The sequence below is a fragment of the Podarcis raffonei genome, chromosome 2, assembly GCF_027172205.1.
Source record: "Podarcis raffonei isolate rPodRaf1 chromosome 2, rPodRaf1.pri, whole genome shotgun sequence".
Lineage (NCBI taxonomy): Eukaryota > Metazoa > Chordata > Lepidosauria > Squamata > Lacertidae > Podarcis > Podarcis raffonei.
Window position 1 is genome coordinate 6,245,098 of NC_070603.1, and position 15,997 is coordinate 6,261,094.

Here is a 15,997-nt window from a genome sequence, read left to right on the forward strand (position 1 = left end):
GGAAGGTTCTTTTTGAATGAGTGAGTTTCATAGCACTTTTATGAAACATTTATTTAAGTGACATTAAGCACTTTCCTACCATACTTGTGCATTTTTATTATGGATACTCCACAATAGAGACCTTGATTGAAAGCAACACAGGCCTGTGGATCCTGATGCTACTTCTAAATAAAAAAGGTATTGGGAGATCTAATTGGGGATTCCTCACATATGTGTCCTTGACTATAACATTCTGCATGATTCATATTCTCCATGGAGATTTTAGCTGCCCTGCTGTTGATGCACAGGAGTGCCTTTGGCCCTTATACTCTGTCTGTTATCTTCCCTGCAGGTTTCAGCCATGTGGCTCTACCTGGCTGCCCTGCTGGGGCTTTACTTCCTTCGCCGATGGTACAAGGAGAGACAGACGGTGGGGAACCTGACGGAGAAATATGTCTTCATCACGGGGTGTGACTCTGGCTTTGGAAACCTACTTGCCAGGCAGCTGGATGCCCGGGGCCTGCGGGTGCTGGCAGCCTGTCTCACGCAGAAGGGGGCAGAGCAGCTGGGCAAGGCCACCTCAGAGCGCTTGAAAACCACCATTCTGGATGTCACCAGTACAGAGAGCGTGGCAGCAGCGACGGAGTGGGTGAAGGAGCAAGCAGGAAGCAAAGGTTTGGCCAAACACAGTTCATTGAGTATTCTATTCTTATGGATATCATAGGCTGTATGTTGCATCCAATGTTTGGCTGCTTCTGAAACCAAGAAACCCACACTTTCTCTTCCTCACCAGTCTGGTAACATTTCCTTCTTTCCTTCCTTCCTTGTCTACATTTCATAAAATCTAGCACTGATGGGTTGTAAAAGAAAACAAAAAACTCAAAGTGGTTTACAAAGAGTGTAAAACAATAAAATGATCTGTGGAAACAATTAAAAACAACTACCTAAAACATTCAATAAAATAAAATCAGCAATAAGGTAAAAATGGATTATGACTTTCAACATTCAACATGTATGGGTAGGCTTCTCTAAACACACACAAAAAATTAGGAGGTGCCTGCCTGATGCCCAGGGTCTGGGGGTTCCTACATGCAGGTGCTGCCACACTCAAAGTTCAATTTCCTACACCTACGGAATGGGTATTATGTAATGGTGCCAGTTCTGCAGATTGAAGTGGTCAATTGGGCATATATAGGATAAGAGGATCTCGCAGGTAAACTGGTCCCAAGCAGTTAAGGGCTTTATATGCTAAAAATTTGCCTGGTAGCAAATAGGCAATCATTGCAGTTCTCTGAGCAGACGTGTTATATGCTGGCAATGTCTCACTCCTGTCAGCAACCATGCTGCAGGCATCTGCACTAACTGCAACTTCTGGACCAAGTGCAAGTGAAGTCCCACACAGAGCACATTGTAATCATCCACTCTTGAAGAAACCCATGCACGAATTCCTATGGCCAAGCTTTCCTTTTTTTAAAAAAATGATATTTATTAATAGTTTAACAATTACAGAAAAAGAGGGGGGAAAGAGACAATAAAAAGTTACAATACAATACATCAAAAAAAATTAAAAACAATACAGCACAGCGATAAAAAAAGCAAAAACATTTAAAAACAAAAACATTTAAAAACACATCCAGTATTTCCATGTCTTTGGCTTTCATTTACTTGTTTCATCGACCTCCTCACACCTCCTTTTTTTGTATTCTAATTCAATTGAGCTGTTTCAGCAAATCCTTTCCATCTTTCTCAATTTTTGTTCTATAAATTACCTTAACCCAATCTGACCTTAAATTTTACACTTTGGCCGATTAACAATCCATTTTTACTTAATTCTTTATAACATTTCTGCTAAAACCATGTAACATCATTCCAGCATCCTTCTAACATTCATTAATTTTGCTATATTTTGGTAAATATACTTTGAATTTTTCCCAATCTTCTTCCACCAACTCTTCTCCCTGGTCTCGGATTCTGCTGGTCATTTCCGCCAGTTCCATATAGTCCATCAGCTTCATCTGCCATTCTTCCCTGGTGGGTAAATCTTGTGTCTTCCAGTGCTTTGCAATGAGTATTCTTGCTGCTGTTGTAGCATACATGAAAAAAGTTTTATCCTTCTTTGGCGCCAATTGGCCAACCATGCCCAGGAGAAAGGCCTCTGGTTTCTTCAGAAAGGTATATTTAAATACCTTTTTCATTTCATTATAGATCATCTCCCAGAATGCCTTAAACTTTGGGCATGTCCACCAAAGGTGAAAGAATGTACCTTCAGTTTCATTACGTTTCCAACATTTATTATCAGGCAAATGGTAAATTTTTGCAAGCTTGACTGGTGTTATGTACCACCTGTAAATCATTTTCATTAAATTCTCTTTTAGGGCATTACATGCCGTAAACTTCATACCAGTGGTCCATAACTGTTCCCAGTCAGCCATCATAATATTATGTCCAACATCTTGTGCCCATTTCATCATAGCGGATTTCACCGTTTCATCTTGAGTATTCCATTTCAACAGCAAGTTATACATTCTTGACAAATTCTTAACTTTAGAATCTAACAATTCTGTTTCCAATTTTGATTTTTCCACCTGAAAGCCTAATTTTTTGTCCAAGTTATATGCCTCCATTATTTGACAATAATGAAGCCAATCTCACACTCTGTTTTTTAATTTTTCAAAACTCTGCAGTTTTAGTCTATCTCCCTCTTGCTCCAGAATTTCCCAATACTTCGGCCATTTGGTCTCCATATTGAGTTTTTTCTGAGCCTTTGCTTTCATTGGTGACAGCCATCTCGGGGTTTTATTTTCTAACAGATCTTTGTATCTTATCCACACATTAAACAGTGCTTTCCTATGGCCAAGCTTTCCAGGTCCAGGAATGTTCATAGCTGTCAAATCACACTAACTGCAGCTGGTAAAATGCCACTACCTGAGCTCCCAGCGACAGAGCTGGAACCGGAAGTACCCCCAAACTGTGAACCTGCTCCTTCGTGGGGAATGCAATCCCATCCAGGGTGGACAATTGACCAATTTCTCTGGCACAGGAACCCCTCACCCACAGTGCCTCTGCTTTGCCAGGATGCATCTGACCTCTGCGTCCATGGCTATTGCTGTTTTCCCACTCTTTGAGATGACGGGTTCATGCACTATCCACCCAAAATGTGTTCCAAAGAGAGACCATGAGTCTTTTCCCACAGGACTGCCCCCTTCTGGGTGGTACAGGTTGCCAACACCCGCAGACCCCGGGCATCAAGATGCCTGGCAAGGTGGTTCCCAAGGCCAGCGGAACAGCCGGTGATGAAGACATATTTCTCCGTCAGGTTCTCCACTGTCTGTCTCTCCTGGTACCATCGGTGAAGGAAGTAAAGCCCCAGCAGGGCAGCCAGGTAGAGCCACATGGCTGAAACCTGCAGGGAAGAAGCTTGCAAGAGTGAGGGCACACAGGCACCTAGCAAGCCTTGGAGAAACCAAATCCCAACCCCTGCTCCACATGAAGCTCGCTGCTCTATTTAGCCTCCCTCGCAGTGTTACTGAGGGGAAGGAGAAATTTTGCATGAAGCAATGAGCTGCTTGGAGCAGGCGGAAGCCAAAACAAGTATACTTTTATAAATTTTTATTCATATTTGCACATATATCCAGGAAAAACATAAACAAAAAATCCACCACATACCTTATACAAATTATATCCACTTCACAAATCATAAATAAAATACATAACTGAGTTAGTCTCAACTGAGCCTTGGACTTCCCTCCACTCCTTTGGTAAGTATCGAATAAATTATATAGTCGCGTACTTTTTAACTCTTTTACATAGGCCTTTCCCACTGTTAGAGTTATTTCAACCCCGCCAGTGTCACCTGAGATTTAGATTCCATATACATTAAATATTTCTTCCAATTATCATGAAATTTCTGTTCGTCTTGGTCCCTTAATCTTCCTGATATTCTATCAAGCTCAGCATAATTTATCATTTTAACCTGCCAATCACTTATGTTGGGTATTACTTCTAATTTCCAATTTTGTGCTAACATAATTCTTGCAGCTGTCGTAGCATATAGAAACAAGATCTTGTCTCTTGTCTTCTTTTTGCCAAAACAAGTATAAGTAATAGGTCTAGCTAGCTTTTTATTAACTGAAAAGCTTAATAAAGAGGAACAGTATGAGCCTATCTACATCTATAAATATTGTGCAAGCTCAGCATCAGCAGCCAACAGATCGTATGCCTTATTTTGCCATTATTGCACCACATATTGCACCAGACGGATCTGAACCAAAAAGAAGGGGCCATGCCAATGTCCTAGCAATGCCCCCCCTCCCGCTTAGGAAGGCATGTTTGCCTCCTGTGATGTTACTTTGGAATCAACTCCAAAGGGTAATTAGGAGTCCTTTCCATCTCACTAATTTGCCGCTTGCTGGCAGGAGAAGGAGAGCTCCAACATTAAACTGTTTTGCTCCATCAATCGCCTCTTTAGGGGGAGGGGGCTGGGGGCACTGAACCCTCCAGGCTCTCCCTCGGCGAAGAGACCCTCCAAACTTGGCAAGCCTCCAAAGGGAATACTGACATCAGACAACATCTCGACATTGCTCCACCATCCACCGCTGCTGCCTTCCCATTGCCAACCCTCAATCCGTCTTCCTCCTCCCTGCTCCCGCCTCCTGCCTCACACTGGCTCCTCCTTCTGCCTTTCTTGTGCGTGTGTGTCTTTCGTGTTGGCTTTGGAGCCGTTGCCTTTCTGGTGAAGAGCATGTTAGGCTCTCTTGGGCTGCCTCGGGCCCGGGAGCAACAGGAATCGGGCCTGTGATCGATGGGTTGGACATATCTGCTGTATGGGGAAAATATAAAAATTTACTTGAACAGAAAACACCTTGGTGGCTTTCCCCATTAGAAGTGATATCTTTGAAAAAAATAAATATGAAAAGTAATAGGGTGACATATAGAGAGCTGTTAACCGAAGTGGAACATCAGGTGAAACTGAAAGATTTTGAAGAGATAAGGGATTTATTAACAGATTGGTTATAGTTTCACCAATTAAATGATATCTTTAAGACAGTCAAAAACAAAAAGATCTGTTAGAAAACAATTTGAAATTATTGTTGAAAATGTATAAATTGCTCTTGGAATGGTACGCAAAAGATGAACAGGTTAAATCCTTTTATCTCTTGACTCCCTACTTTAGCATTCCAATCCCCTATAATGAGAAGAACATCCTTCTTTGGTGTCACTTCTATAAGGTGTTGTAAGTCTTCATAGAATTGGTCTATTTCAGTTTCTTCAGCACCAGTAGTTGGTGCATAAACTTGGATTACTGTGATGTTAAAAGGTCTGCCTTGGATTCGTATCGAGATCATTCTATCATTTTTGAGATTGCATCCCAGTACAGCTTTCCCCACTCTTTTGTTGACTATGAGGGCCACTCCATTTCTTTTACGGGTTTCTTGCCCACAGTAGTAGATATGATGGTCATCCGAACTGAATTCACCCATTCCCGTCCATTTTAGTTCACTGATGCCCAGGATGTCAATATTTATTCTTGCCATCTCATTTTTGACCACGAGCTACTAGGATTGCCAAATAACCTGAAAGATTATTGCTTTATGCCTTTGACAGCAGCTTGTTCTGTGAAGTCACACAGTGAAACTTCATTTTGTATTAAGATACATGTTCCTATCTGATAATGTCTACAGATACAAGAGAGCATAATCAATGCTGCAAGACTTTAATCTTAATTTTAAAAAATTAATTAATTTTTTTAAATTTAAATTTAAATTGGCAAGCAGTTGAAGAACCTCAAACTGATTAGCCAGTGCCTCTGGATGGATCAGGCCAGGGATTTTCTGTATCATCTGTATCTTTATTCCACTTTCCCACACAATGTCGCCAAAGTGACTCCAAATATATCAAATGAATGAGTAATATTCAAAAAACTTATTAGAAACAATTAATCCAAATATCAGTGAGTAAAAAAAAATTAAAAACTATGCAATCAGCTTAATTCAACCTCTATAAGAAGCTGATCTGAAAGACATTTGCTTTGTGCCTTTGACAGCAGCTTATTCTGTGACATCAGCAGGTGAAGCTCCTTGTGGTGTGAAGAGAAACATTGACACCTGATAATGTCCACTGATCAAGCTGCTCTTTAAAGCACATATATGAAAAGCCGTAAGTGATGGTTTAAAATGGTAACTTTAACTGACAAGCAGGTGATGCTGGACTCTGAATTTTTCCTCCTAAGAGCAGCTGCAATCCACAGCAGGAAAATGACTCAGGAGGAGGAGATATGTGCTGCCCTTTCTTCAGAAATGCTGCCTGATCCAATCTAACATTAATATAACTTCTCCACAGTGGCTGCTGAGACTGAGACAACAAGGGAGATTATTGTACTATTGTTAATAAATGATATAAATAATTTATTAATGATACAAACCCCTCTTTCTTAGTTATTCCTCTCATCACCCACTCATAAACACCCTCTCAGTGTTCCATGCATGCTATATTCTACATGTATTATGTCTTATTAATTTTATAGCAAAATCACTATAAAATCTCCGAACCGACCTGTGCAAAACGTAGGCCCAAACTACAGACTCCATTCTCTGACAGCATGCAGGGAAATCAGGTGGCTGCTGTGCAAATTGATGCCCAGGGCTCCATACTATCCCCCATTTTAGTGCTGTGCTCATTTGACAGAGGGCATGACGGAAGTTGCAAGAGTGTCTGTGAAGGGATCCTAAGCACTAAGGGAGCAAAAGAAGTGTGGGATAGAAGTTAATATGGGTGCCTTGACTTAACAGCGTCATCCTTGGCATATAGTGCATAGCACACACACACACAGCACTCACAAGAATGCAGATATACCCACATTTCCAAAAAATTGTGTATATCCAATTATTAGGGCAGGTGGGAACCTGGAACAATAAGAATATTTTTTTCTTCTCACACAGGGCTCTGGGGTTTGGTGAACAATGCAGGCACTAGTGCCCCATCAGCTCCCAGTGAGTGGCTGACCAAAGATGGCGTTGCAAAGATGATCGGTGTCAACTTTCTTGGGATGATTGACATGACGCTACACATGCTGCCCCTGGTGAGAAGAGCCAGAGGGAGGGTGGTCAACATGTCCAGTATGGCGGGACGACTGGCATGCTTTGCAGTACCCTATACCGCATCCAAGTACGGCGTGGAAGCCTTCTCTGACATCCTGAGGTAAACATGATAGTTCTGTATCTTCCTCTTTCTCCTTCCTTTAGTGGGATGTCTGCTTCTCCAGCTAAGTTTCAAGCAGAGGACAGCAATGACTAAAGAGCAGGTGCTGGGACATGTGGACTGCACCAGAGCCTTACCAAGTAATCAGCAGGGGTTTGCACACCTCAGTCAGCTATTTTCTTGAGGAAACAATTTAATGTACCAGCAAGAGTTGTAAGCACCAACCTCCTGGTGGCTGCCTCTGAATATGCCTGATGCTGGGTCATGGACAATGCCCTGGTGCCTCAAGACAGAAGAAGGCAGGAAGCTGCATTTCACCACATCTCCCTCTCTCCATTATTATTATTATTATTATTATTATTATTATTATTTAAGGAAAGATGTTCTATTCCATGGAAGCCAAATTATTATTCTGGTTCAGTAACAAGACGTGTTTCTTGATTTTTCCTCCTCAATTCAGGCGAGAGATGCATCTTTTCGGGGTCCGAGTCAGCATTATTGAACCCGGTTCTTTCAAAACATCCATTCAGTCAAACACGATAGAGAGCTACAAGAATGCATGGAGCCAAGCCCCTTCTGACATCAAGGAAGCCTATGGGCAGCGCTACTTTGAGCGCAGTGAGTAGAAATGGGCGGGGGGAACAATTCAGTTTGGTTTGCAATGTGCGAAAGCCTGCAATTAAAGCATGTGCTAATAAGTCCCACTGTTGCAGTGGAACACACACACACACACACACACACACACACACACGAGAGAGAGAGAGAGAGAGAGAGAGAGAGAGAGAGAGAGAGAGAGACCCTGAGACCCACCAGGCTAAATTGCTGGTTTCCAAATCCCACCCATCAGTAAGATGTTGTTATGATTCCCAAGCTTTTTGACTACATTCCCCCTCCAATGGACACACTGACACACGTGTGTGTGTGTGTGTGTGTAATCTCCCCCCTCCCCCCCTTTAAAAACATACAAGGCTAAATTTTGTACACTGTACTGGCCAATATCCTAATTTTTTTTTTTTACCATTTGCCCTTTCAGTGACTATTCAGTGCCCTTTCAGTGAAGTCTATTTACAATGCTGATTATATTTAGGGGTGGGGCCAGAACCTAGCTAATGTGACACGTTCAGGTCTGTATCTGGAGAGATATGAAATCACACCCATTCCTATCCTGTCATTTGATCTTTGATTCAATTTGGCATATATGATACATAAGGAGACACATAGAAGGGGGAGACAGAGAGAGATGACCCTGGTGGGAGACCAGCCCAGCCAACACTGCACTTGTGGAGCAAAGGACCTTGGGCGGGTGGGGCCAGCAGGGTGCTGCTCTGGGCTCCTTCTTTACTGCACGGAAAGGGAAGCACAATCAGTTGTGGGAGATGGAGAGGAGACACAAAGAGACAGTTATACACACATAAGCACACACACGGTCGAGTCCAGTGGAAAAAAGGGAAGAGATTACTGGGGGGGGGGGAGGGAGAAAGATGCACAGACACCCACACCAAAACAGTGTCCGCTACCCTGGGAGGCAGCTCTAAGAAAGGAGACCAGTTTATGCTTTTTTTAAAAGCCGCAGAGAGGGAGAACAGCCAGGTTGCCCCAGTGGCAGAGCTTCATGCTCCGGCACAGAGGGGGGAGGCGGAGAGCAGGTGGGGGCAGGCTGGGACAGGGTGAGTGTCCTGGGGGTGTGGCAGGGGGGAGCAGCCGTGATAGCACCCCACCGGGATCGCGCTACCTCTTCCTCTGCCAGTGGGTTGCCCGGGCCTGAACCCGTCGTATGGCAACCCTCACCTAGATACAACCATCGAGCCCCACTTACTGACTGAATTGCATATTGACACTGTCTAATCACCTGTTGCTAAAGATTTTTAATTATGGTGCTGGAGGAGACTCTTGAGAGTCCCATGGACTGCAAGAAGATCAAACCTATCCATTCTTAAGGAAGTCAGCCCTGAGTGCTCACTGGAAGGACAGATCCTGAAGCTGAGGCTCCAATACCTCATGAGAAGAGAAGACTCCCTGGAAAAGACCCTGATGTTGGGAAAGATGGAGGGCACAAGGAGAAGGGGATTACAGAGGATGAGATGGTTGGACAGTGTTCTCAAAGCTAGCAACATGAGTTTCACCAAACTGCGGGAGGCGGTGGAGGACAGGAGTGCCTGGCATGCTCTGGTCCATGGGGCCACGAAGAGTCGGACACAACTAAACAACAACAATCAGCTGCTGCTAAAGGTTCTGTCTTAAAGCAAGAGAATATGTTCCCGATGCCCCTCCTTAGATTTAGACCTCCTAGGCAGAGAAATCCAGAAGCTAACATATCCTTTCAGAACCCAAAATGTTTAGGTTATCTCCTGTGAAGTTATAGGGCAGCATACAAATTAAATAAATAAATGCAGAAATAAATGCATATATATATTTGTACCACTAACTTTTCTCTTGTTTCCTATATCACAGGTCTCAAATTATTGAAATTCTTCTCCTTCACCAGCAGCAGCAACTTTCAACCGGTCACTGACTCTATAGAACATGCCCTGACATCCTGCTCCCCTCGCATCCGCTACTGTCCAGGATGGGATGCCAAACTCTTATACGTTCCTCTCTCTTACTTGCCAGACTCCATTTTTGACTTCCTGTGGAGATGCATTTGGCCCAAACCAGCACAAGCCATGTAGAATATTCTGAAGAAACATGTCAGTTCTCCAAATGAACCAAGGAAGTCTTTGCACTATTAATGATGTTCCGTTGTTTCTCTTTTCTGAAGTTCTAAACCAGTGGTTCTGATACTTTTCTTCCCACGGACCACTTGAGAATTGCTGAAGGTCTTGCTGGACCACTCAATCATTTTGCTACCCGTTGCAGCAAGTGCAATGTGCCATGGTAGGGTGCTCAGCGATTTTTAATTGTAGTTTATTTCTACTTTTATATCTTTATATATACAATGTATTTTATCGCATTACAATTGGAATTCTAGAGTAGAAGTCTATTAAAATATTTATCTGTTGCAATGTAATGTCCTACTCAGTAAGCATTTCTCTCACACCACACAGATGCACCACTGAAAAACTGGTTTGATGTGGCATTTGGCCAATAGTTCCAGTAAACAAATTAATACCTTTGGTCGATCCCCAAAGTACACAGAGTTAAAGGCAGGATCATGATATTATCTCAGGGTTAACCTCAGTGTCCCAATGACTTTCTCATGAATGAGTTTGGCTGCAAGGCAGTGGAGGGTGAGAACCAGAGTTTTCCTTCTCCAGCACTGGCTACCTTCCCTTTTGGAAATGCGTGGGGCCCTGTCTCAGTTCGGGTAGCAACAACCAGGGTTGCCCAGAGTCCTCTGGGTTTGGGGGAAGAAAGTCACCGGGGAAGTAATATGTCTTTGTTTAGCTCCATGAGTAAGGAAAAGAGGGTGGGGGATTCTGAGCACCATGTGGGTGGGGTGGGCCCAGGGATTCTGAAGGAAGTGTGGGATATAAAGCTGTCAGTCTAGTCCAACATTCCCAGACGACTAACTGCCTCTATGTGGCAGGTAGTTTTGTCAGTTGGTCAGATGGTTGGTTGCTGCTAGGAGTTTTAACTGGTAACTGCTCGGTTGCAGTCTTCTCATGATTCACTACTATCTAGTATATAGTTTATCTGTTATGTAACCTAAACCTGCCTTCAGGAACCACTCTGTCAACCTGAATGAATCTGAAAGTAAAGTAGTTTATGTTAATATGATTCAGATTCATATGTGTTTTCTTTAAGAGGGACAGAAAGGGATTATCAACTAGGAAGGTATAATTATTGATAGGACTCAAATGAGTTAGCAACCCGCTTGTCGCTGCATATACTCCAACATGGGATCGTTTAAACACTTCCCCAGGAAGTGCCCCCAGATAAAGCCTGGTGGCAAGATTTTGAGTTGGAATATGGGGCAGGAGATGTCCAGGGAAGAGATTCCCCATGTGCCAGAGAGGAAGCAGCTGGGATCCTGTGTTTCAAGCAGCTGGAGAAATTGTCTGGGGGTGTGAGACTGGAGGCCCTGACCCACAATCCAGAAGGAAGGGGGGCAGAGGACTGGACCCAACATGGACTGAGAACTGTGTTCGATATACTCAAGGGGAGGAAGAAGAAGAGGAGGAAGAGGAGGAGGAGTTTGGATTCGATATCCCACTTTATCACTACCTGAAGGCGTCTCAAAGCGGCTAACATTCTCCTTTCCCTTCCTCCCCCACAACAAACACTCTGTGAGGTGAGTGGGGCTGAGAGACTTCAAAGAAATGTCACTAGCCCAAGGTCACCCAGCAGCTGCATGTGGAGGAGCGGAGACGCGAACCAGGTTCACCAGATTACGAGTCCACCGCTCTTAACCACTACACCACACTGGCTCTCCCAAAATTCTGGGAAAACCTAGGCAGGCTACCACAAAGCGGGGGGAGAGAGGTGAAAGCTAAGAGAATACGGAAGGTGTGGGTTGGTTGGTTGGTTGGTTGGTTGGTTGGTCATCATAACCTCCAATCCCCTACACTCATCCTTCTGAATTTTTGCAAGTTACCTTCCTATGAACACCTTTATGATGTATGAGCAGACCCCAGTTAAGAAACTTGGGTGCAGCAAGATTAGGATCTGTCATCTTCACAGAAAAGATCTGGGGCATTTTAGGTACATGGGATGTGGTGGAGGCTGGTCCACTAGGTCTACTGAAACCCTGACCTACCAAGTCTTTCCCCATCCACCATACAAATGATTGGACATCTTTGTTCTAGTCCTGCATATGTCAGAATAGAGGGAAAGGGTCAAACAAATTCTTTTTTTAAAAAATATACAATTTTATTAGTTTTTACATATATTTTCCAAACAGAACATATCATCTCATCTCATTTTATACAACTATTTTGACTATTTTAGCCTGGGACTTCCATCAACCACGTCTAATGATTTTCAAACCTCATCTCTTAATCTTACTTTTGTTATCCTATCTTTTACTTTTAATCATCCATAACTTAAAGTCCATTCTCATAAATCTTTTCTGCAATATTTCATATAGTTCTCCTTACAAAACTTCTTGTAGTCCTACAAGCATAGTCAGTTGGTTACAATTGTCTTTCAGGTAACTCGTATATTTACTCCAATTTTTCAAGAATTTCTGGTCCCGCTAGTTTCGAATTCTCCCTGTCATCTTATCCAATTCTGCGTAGTCCATCAATTTCATCTGCCATTCCTCTTTCGCCAGTAGTTCTCCCTGCTTCCATTTCTGTGCCAATAATATTCTTGCAGTAGTTGTCGCACATAAAAACAGTTTTTTATCTTGTCTTTTAATGTCAGAGCCTACAATACCAAGTAAAAATGCTTCTGGTTTTTTTTATAAATGTAAACATCTTTTTCATCTCATTATAAACCATTTCTCAGAAACCTTTCACTTTCTTACATTCCCACCACAGATGATAAAAAGTGCCTTCCTTTTCCTTACATTTCCAACATTTATTGCTTATTTTATACATTTTAGCTAATTTCACTGGTGTAATATACCATCTATACATCATTTTCATTACATTTTCCTTCAAAGCATTGCATGCAGTAAATTTTGTTCCTTCTTTCCATAATTTCTCCCAGTCTTTTAGCTGTATATTATAACCAAAGTCTTTGGCCCAATGTATCATAACCGACTTAACCTCTTCATCTTTCAAATGCCATTCCAACAGCAATTTATACATTTTTGACAATGTTTTAAATTTGTTATTTAATATTTCCATTTCAAATTTTGACTTAATATAACCAAATCCATTTTTCTTTAAATCTTCTTTAAACATTTCATTAATTTGGCGATAGGGCAACCAATCATTTACATATTCTTTTACCTCTTCATAAGGTTTAATTTTCCAACTATTTCCTTTTTCTCTTACTAACTTTTCATATGTGGCCCAATTTTTACTCATATTTATCTATTTTACAGTCATTGCTTCCAAAAGTGACAACTACCATGGTGTTTTACGTTCTAATAGGTTTTTATACCTATCCCATATTTCATATAGAGATCTTCAGAATATGTGGTTTCCAAATCCTTTAGGCACTTTTGTTTTGTCATACCATAATTATGCGTGCCAACCAAATCTATGATCAAATCCTTCTAAATATTTTCTAACAACATTCCTTCAACCAATAGAGGCAGGATGCTTCATAGTATAACTTCAAGTCTGGCAAGGCAAAGCCCCCTCTTTTACTAATATCAGTTAACAATTTAAACTTAATTCTTGGTTTCTTCCCCTGCCAGATGTATCTTGAAATTATTTCCTGCCACTCCTTAAATATAGCTGCCCCTTTGATTATCGGAATTGATTGGAACAAAAATAATATTTTTGGTAGCACATTCATTTCTTCAGTTTTCCTTATACTCTTTAGGAGGACCTCCAGTACCGATATGAATAATAATGGTAACAATGGACACCCTTGTCTTGTACCTTTCATAATTTCAATATATTCTGTTCTAACATTATTTACTATCAAATTCGCTTTTTGATTTGAATATATTGCTTTTATTCCTCTTATAAACAATTGTCCGATGTCCATTAATTCTAAAAAAATTATCATAAATTCCCAAGATATATTATCAAAAGCCTTCTCTGCATCCACAAATATTAATATTTTGGTTAACTTTGACATCATTTGTTTTTTTTAATTAGCTTTTTCTCATTTTTCATCATCTGATTTAAAATTTCCATTTTTTTCTTCTCTGTTATCTTTTTCTTAATACTATTTTGTTGTATGAAGAATCCTTGCATCAACACTTTGCTTGCATCCCACACCACACTCATTTTTGTTTCTCCATTACTATTATTCACAAAATACTCTGTTAAGACCTTCTGTGCTGCCTCATTTATTACTTGATCATCTAACAAACTTTCATTTAAAAAGGTAAAGGTAAAGGTACTTGTAAAGGGAATTGGGGTTGCTTGTGCGTAAAGGGTGCTGCAGCTCTAGGCAACGTTGCCTGGCTAAACCTTTCCCTGGCTGGACAGCCCTTTCTCCATGGCTGTGTCAGTCGCTGGCAGAATCCGTCAGTGGGCGTTTTCTGAACTTCTTCCAACATAGAAGCTCTTTGACCCCAAGTCTCTTCCTAGCCTCCCTGCGCGGAAGTCTCCTGCGCAGAGTGGGCGTGCCCAACGGAGGTCCTGGGCTCTCCCCGCTGGTCTCTGTGGAAGAGTCTTGGAGCCCTCTCTGCGCAGTCCCCCCTTGCTTCCTGGTGTCACTCCTATTTCCTTCCTCAAAGGAAGTTCTCTCCCTCTCCCTGCTGGTCCCTTCTCCTGCATCGTTGGGGAGCCTTACCTCCACTCTAGGCTCCGATGGCAGTTCCCTGACAGTACCCCTGACCGTACGTGCCAGTCATGTCCGACTCTAGGGTTGTGTGCTCATCTCGCTCTATAGGCCATGAGCCGGCACCGTCCGAAGACACTTCCGGGTCATGTGGCCAGCGTGACGAAGCTGCAGCTGGTGAGCCAGCACCAGCACAGCACACGGAAACGCTGTTTACCTCCCGCTATAAAGCGGTACCTATTTATCTACTTGCACTTAAGAGTGCTTTCGAACTGCTAGGTGGGCAGGAGCTGGGACCGAACGACGGGAGCTCACGATCAGCAAGTCCTAGGCACTGAGGTTTTACCCACAGTGCCACCCGCGTCCCTAAAGTTGTATGATACTGCTTTAAATGTTTCGTGAAAATGGGGCTAAAGAGTCTTGAGGCATTGTAATCCAAAAGTGTCTTTGGTTGAATCTCAATTTTTATAACTCTAGGTATTATTTCGCTGGCTGTCCAAACATAGTTCTGTTTGTGATGGCGTGGGATTCGGATTCAGATGCTGAACCTGAGGAATCCCAGCCTGCACAGGATTCCCCACCTACAGAACCAGCTGAGCCGGGGCATTAGCATCCAACAGGTCATTTGCCTTATTTTGCCATCACTGCACCACTTGCTGAAGGTCCGATAGCCAATTTGTTTTGTTTGTTAATTTTTCAGCTTAACAAAAGATATGAAATGTAGTGCATCTTCAGAAATAAAAACATAATTTGACTTCCCTCTTCCCCTTCTATTTCACCTTCTGGTTTCACTTTTATCACTGCATTTCCCCTATAGTTCCTTATAATTGTTACTGTCTGGTTTCCAAATTGGTTGGACAGTCAGTGTTCTCGAAGCTACAAACATGAGTCTGACCAAACTGCGGGAGGCTGTGGAAGACAGGAGTGCCTGGCGTGCTCGGGTCCATGGGGTCACGAAGAGTCAGACACGACTAAACGACTAAACAACAACAACAACAGTTAGCAAATAAGTTATTATTTAACTTCTTGTGTTGTGTTCTTCCTGCTAATGTAGTTAAATGTTTGCAAATATTTTTTAAATAATCCACGTATTTCTCCCATTCTTTAGTGATTCTTTATTGACCTGATTTTTAAACACATATGACATATTTTGTCATGTGATGAACTGGAGAATACAATGAGAGGTACAAGATCAAGAGTTGTTTTTCCGATTTAAGCAAATCAGGAAATATAGCTCCACTTTTTGCTTTCTTTCTTGCCCCCCTCTCTTTCTCCATTTATAAGAAGCCCATAAAAGTGTCTTTTTATATTCAGAACATAAGAAAAATGTGTGTGTGTTTGTGTGTAGATGTGTGTACACACCACACACACACACACACACACATACACACAGAAGGGCAAACGTACTTGTATTTTTCCTCTTTTTTTCTGAATTTAATGAGCAAATATTCCATGCCCAGCCTAACTGGAAGGATCTACTCTACAAATGGTATTTGTTGTGTTTAAAGGATCACTCAAGTTCTGATAACAT

The 15,997-nt window shown here is 42.1% G+C and overlaps 1 protein-coding gene across 1 annotated transcript; it reads left to right on the forward strand.

The window, feature by feature from the left end:
• The first annotated feature begins 326 nt into the window (after positions 1–326).
• LOC128405364 (17-beta-hydroxysteroid dehydrogenase type 6-like) lies at positions 327–10,409 on the forward strand. Its single transcript, XM_053371898.1, has 4 exons — positions 327–653; positions 6,918–7,176; positions 7,637–7,794; positions 9,628–10,409. Exons 1-4 carry the CDS (start codon positions 341–343, stop codon positions 9,843–9,845), a joined length of 948 nt encoding a protein of 315 aa, XP_053227873.1. The 5' UTR covers positions 327–340; the 3' UTR covers positions 9,846–10,409.
• The last annotated feature ends 5,588 nt before the right edge of the window (positions 10,410–15,997 follow it).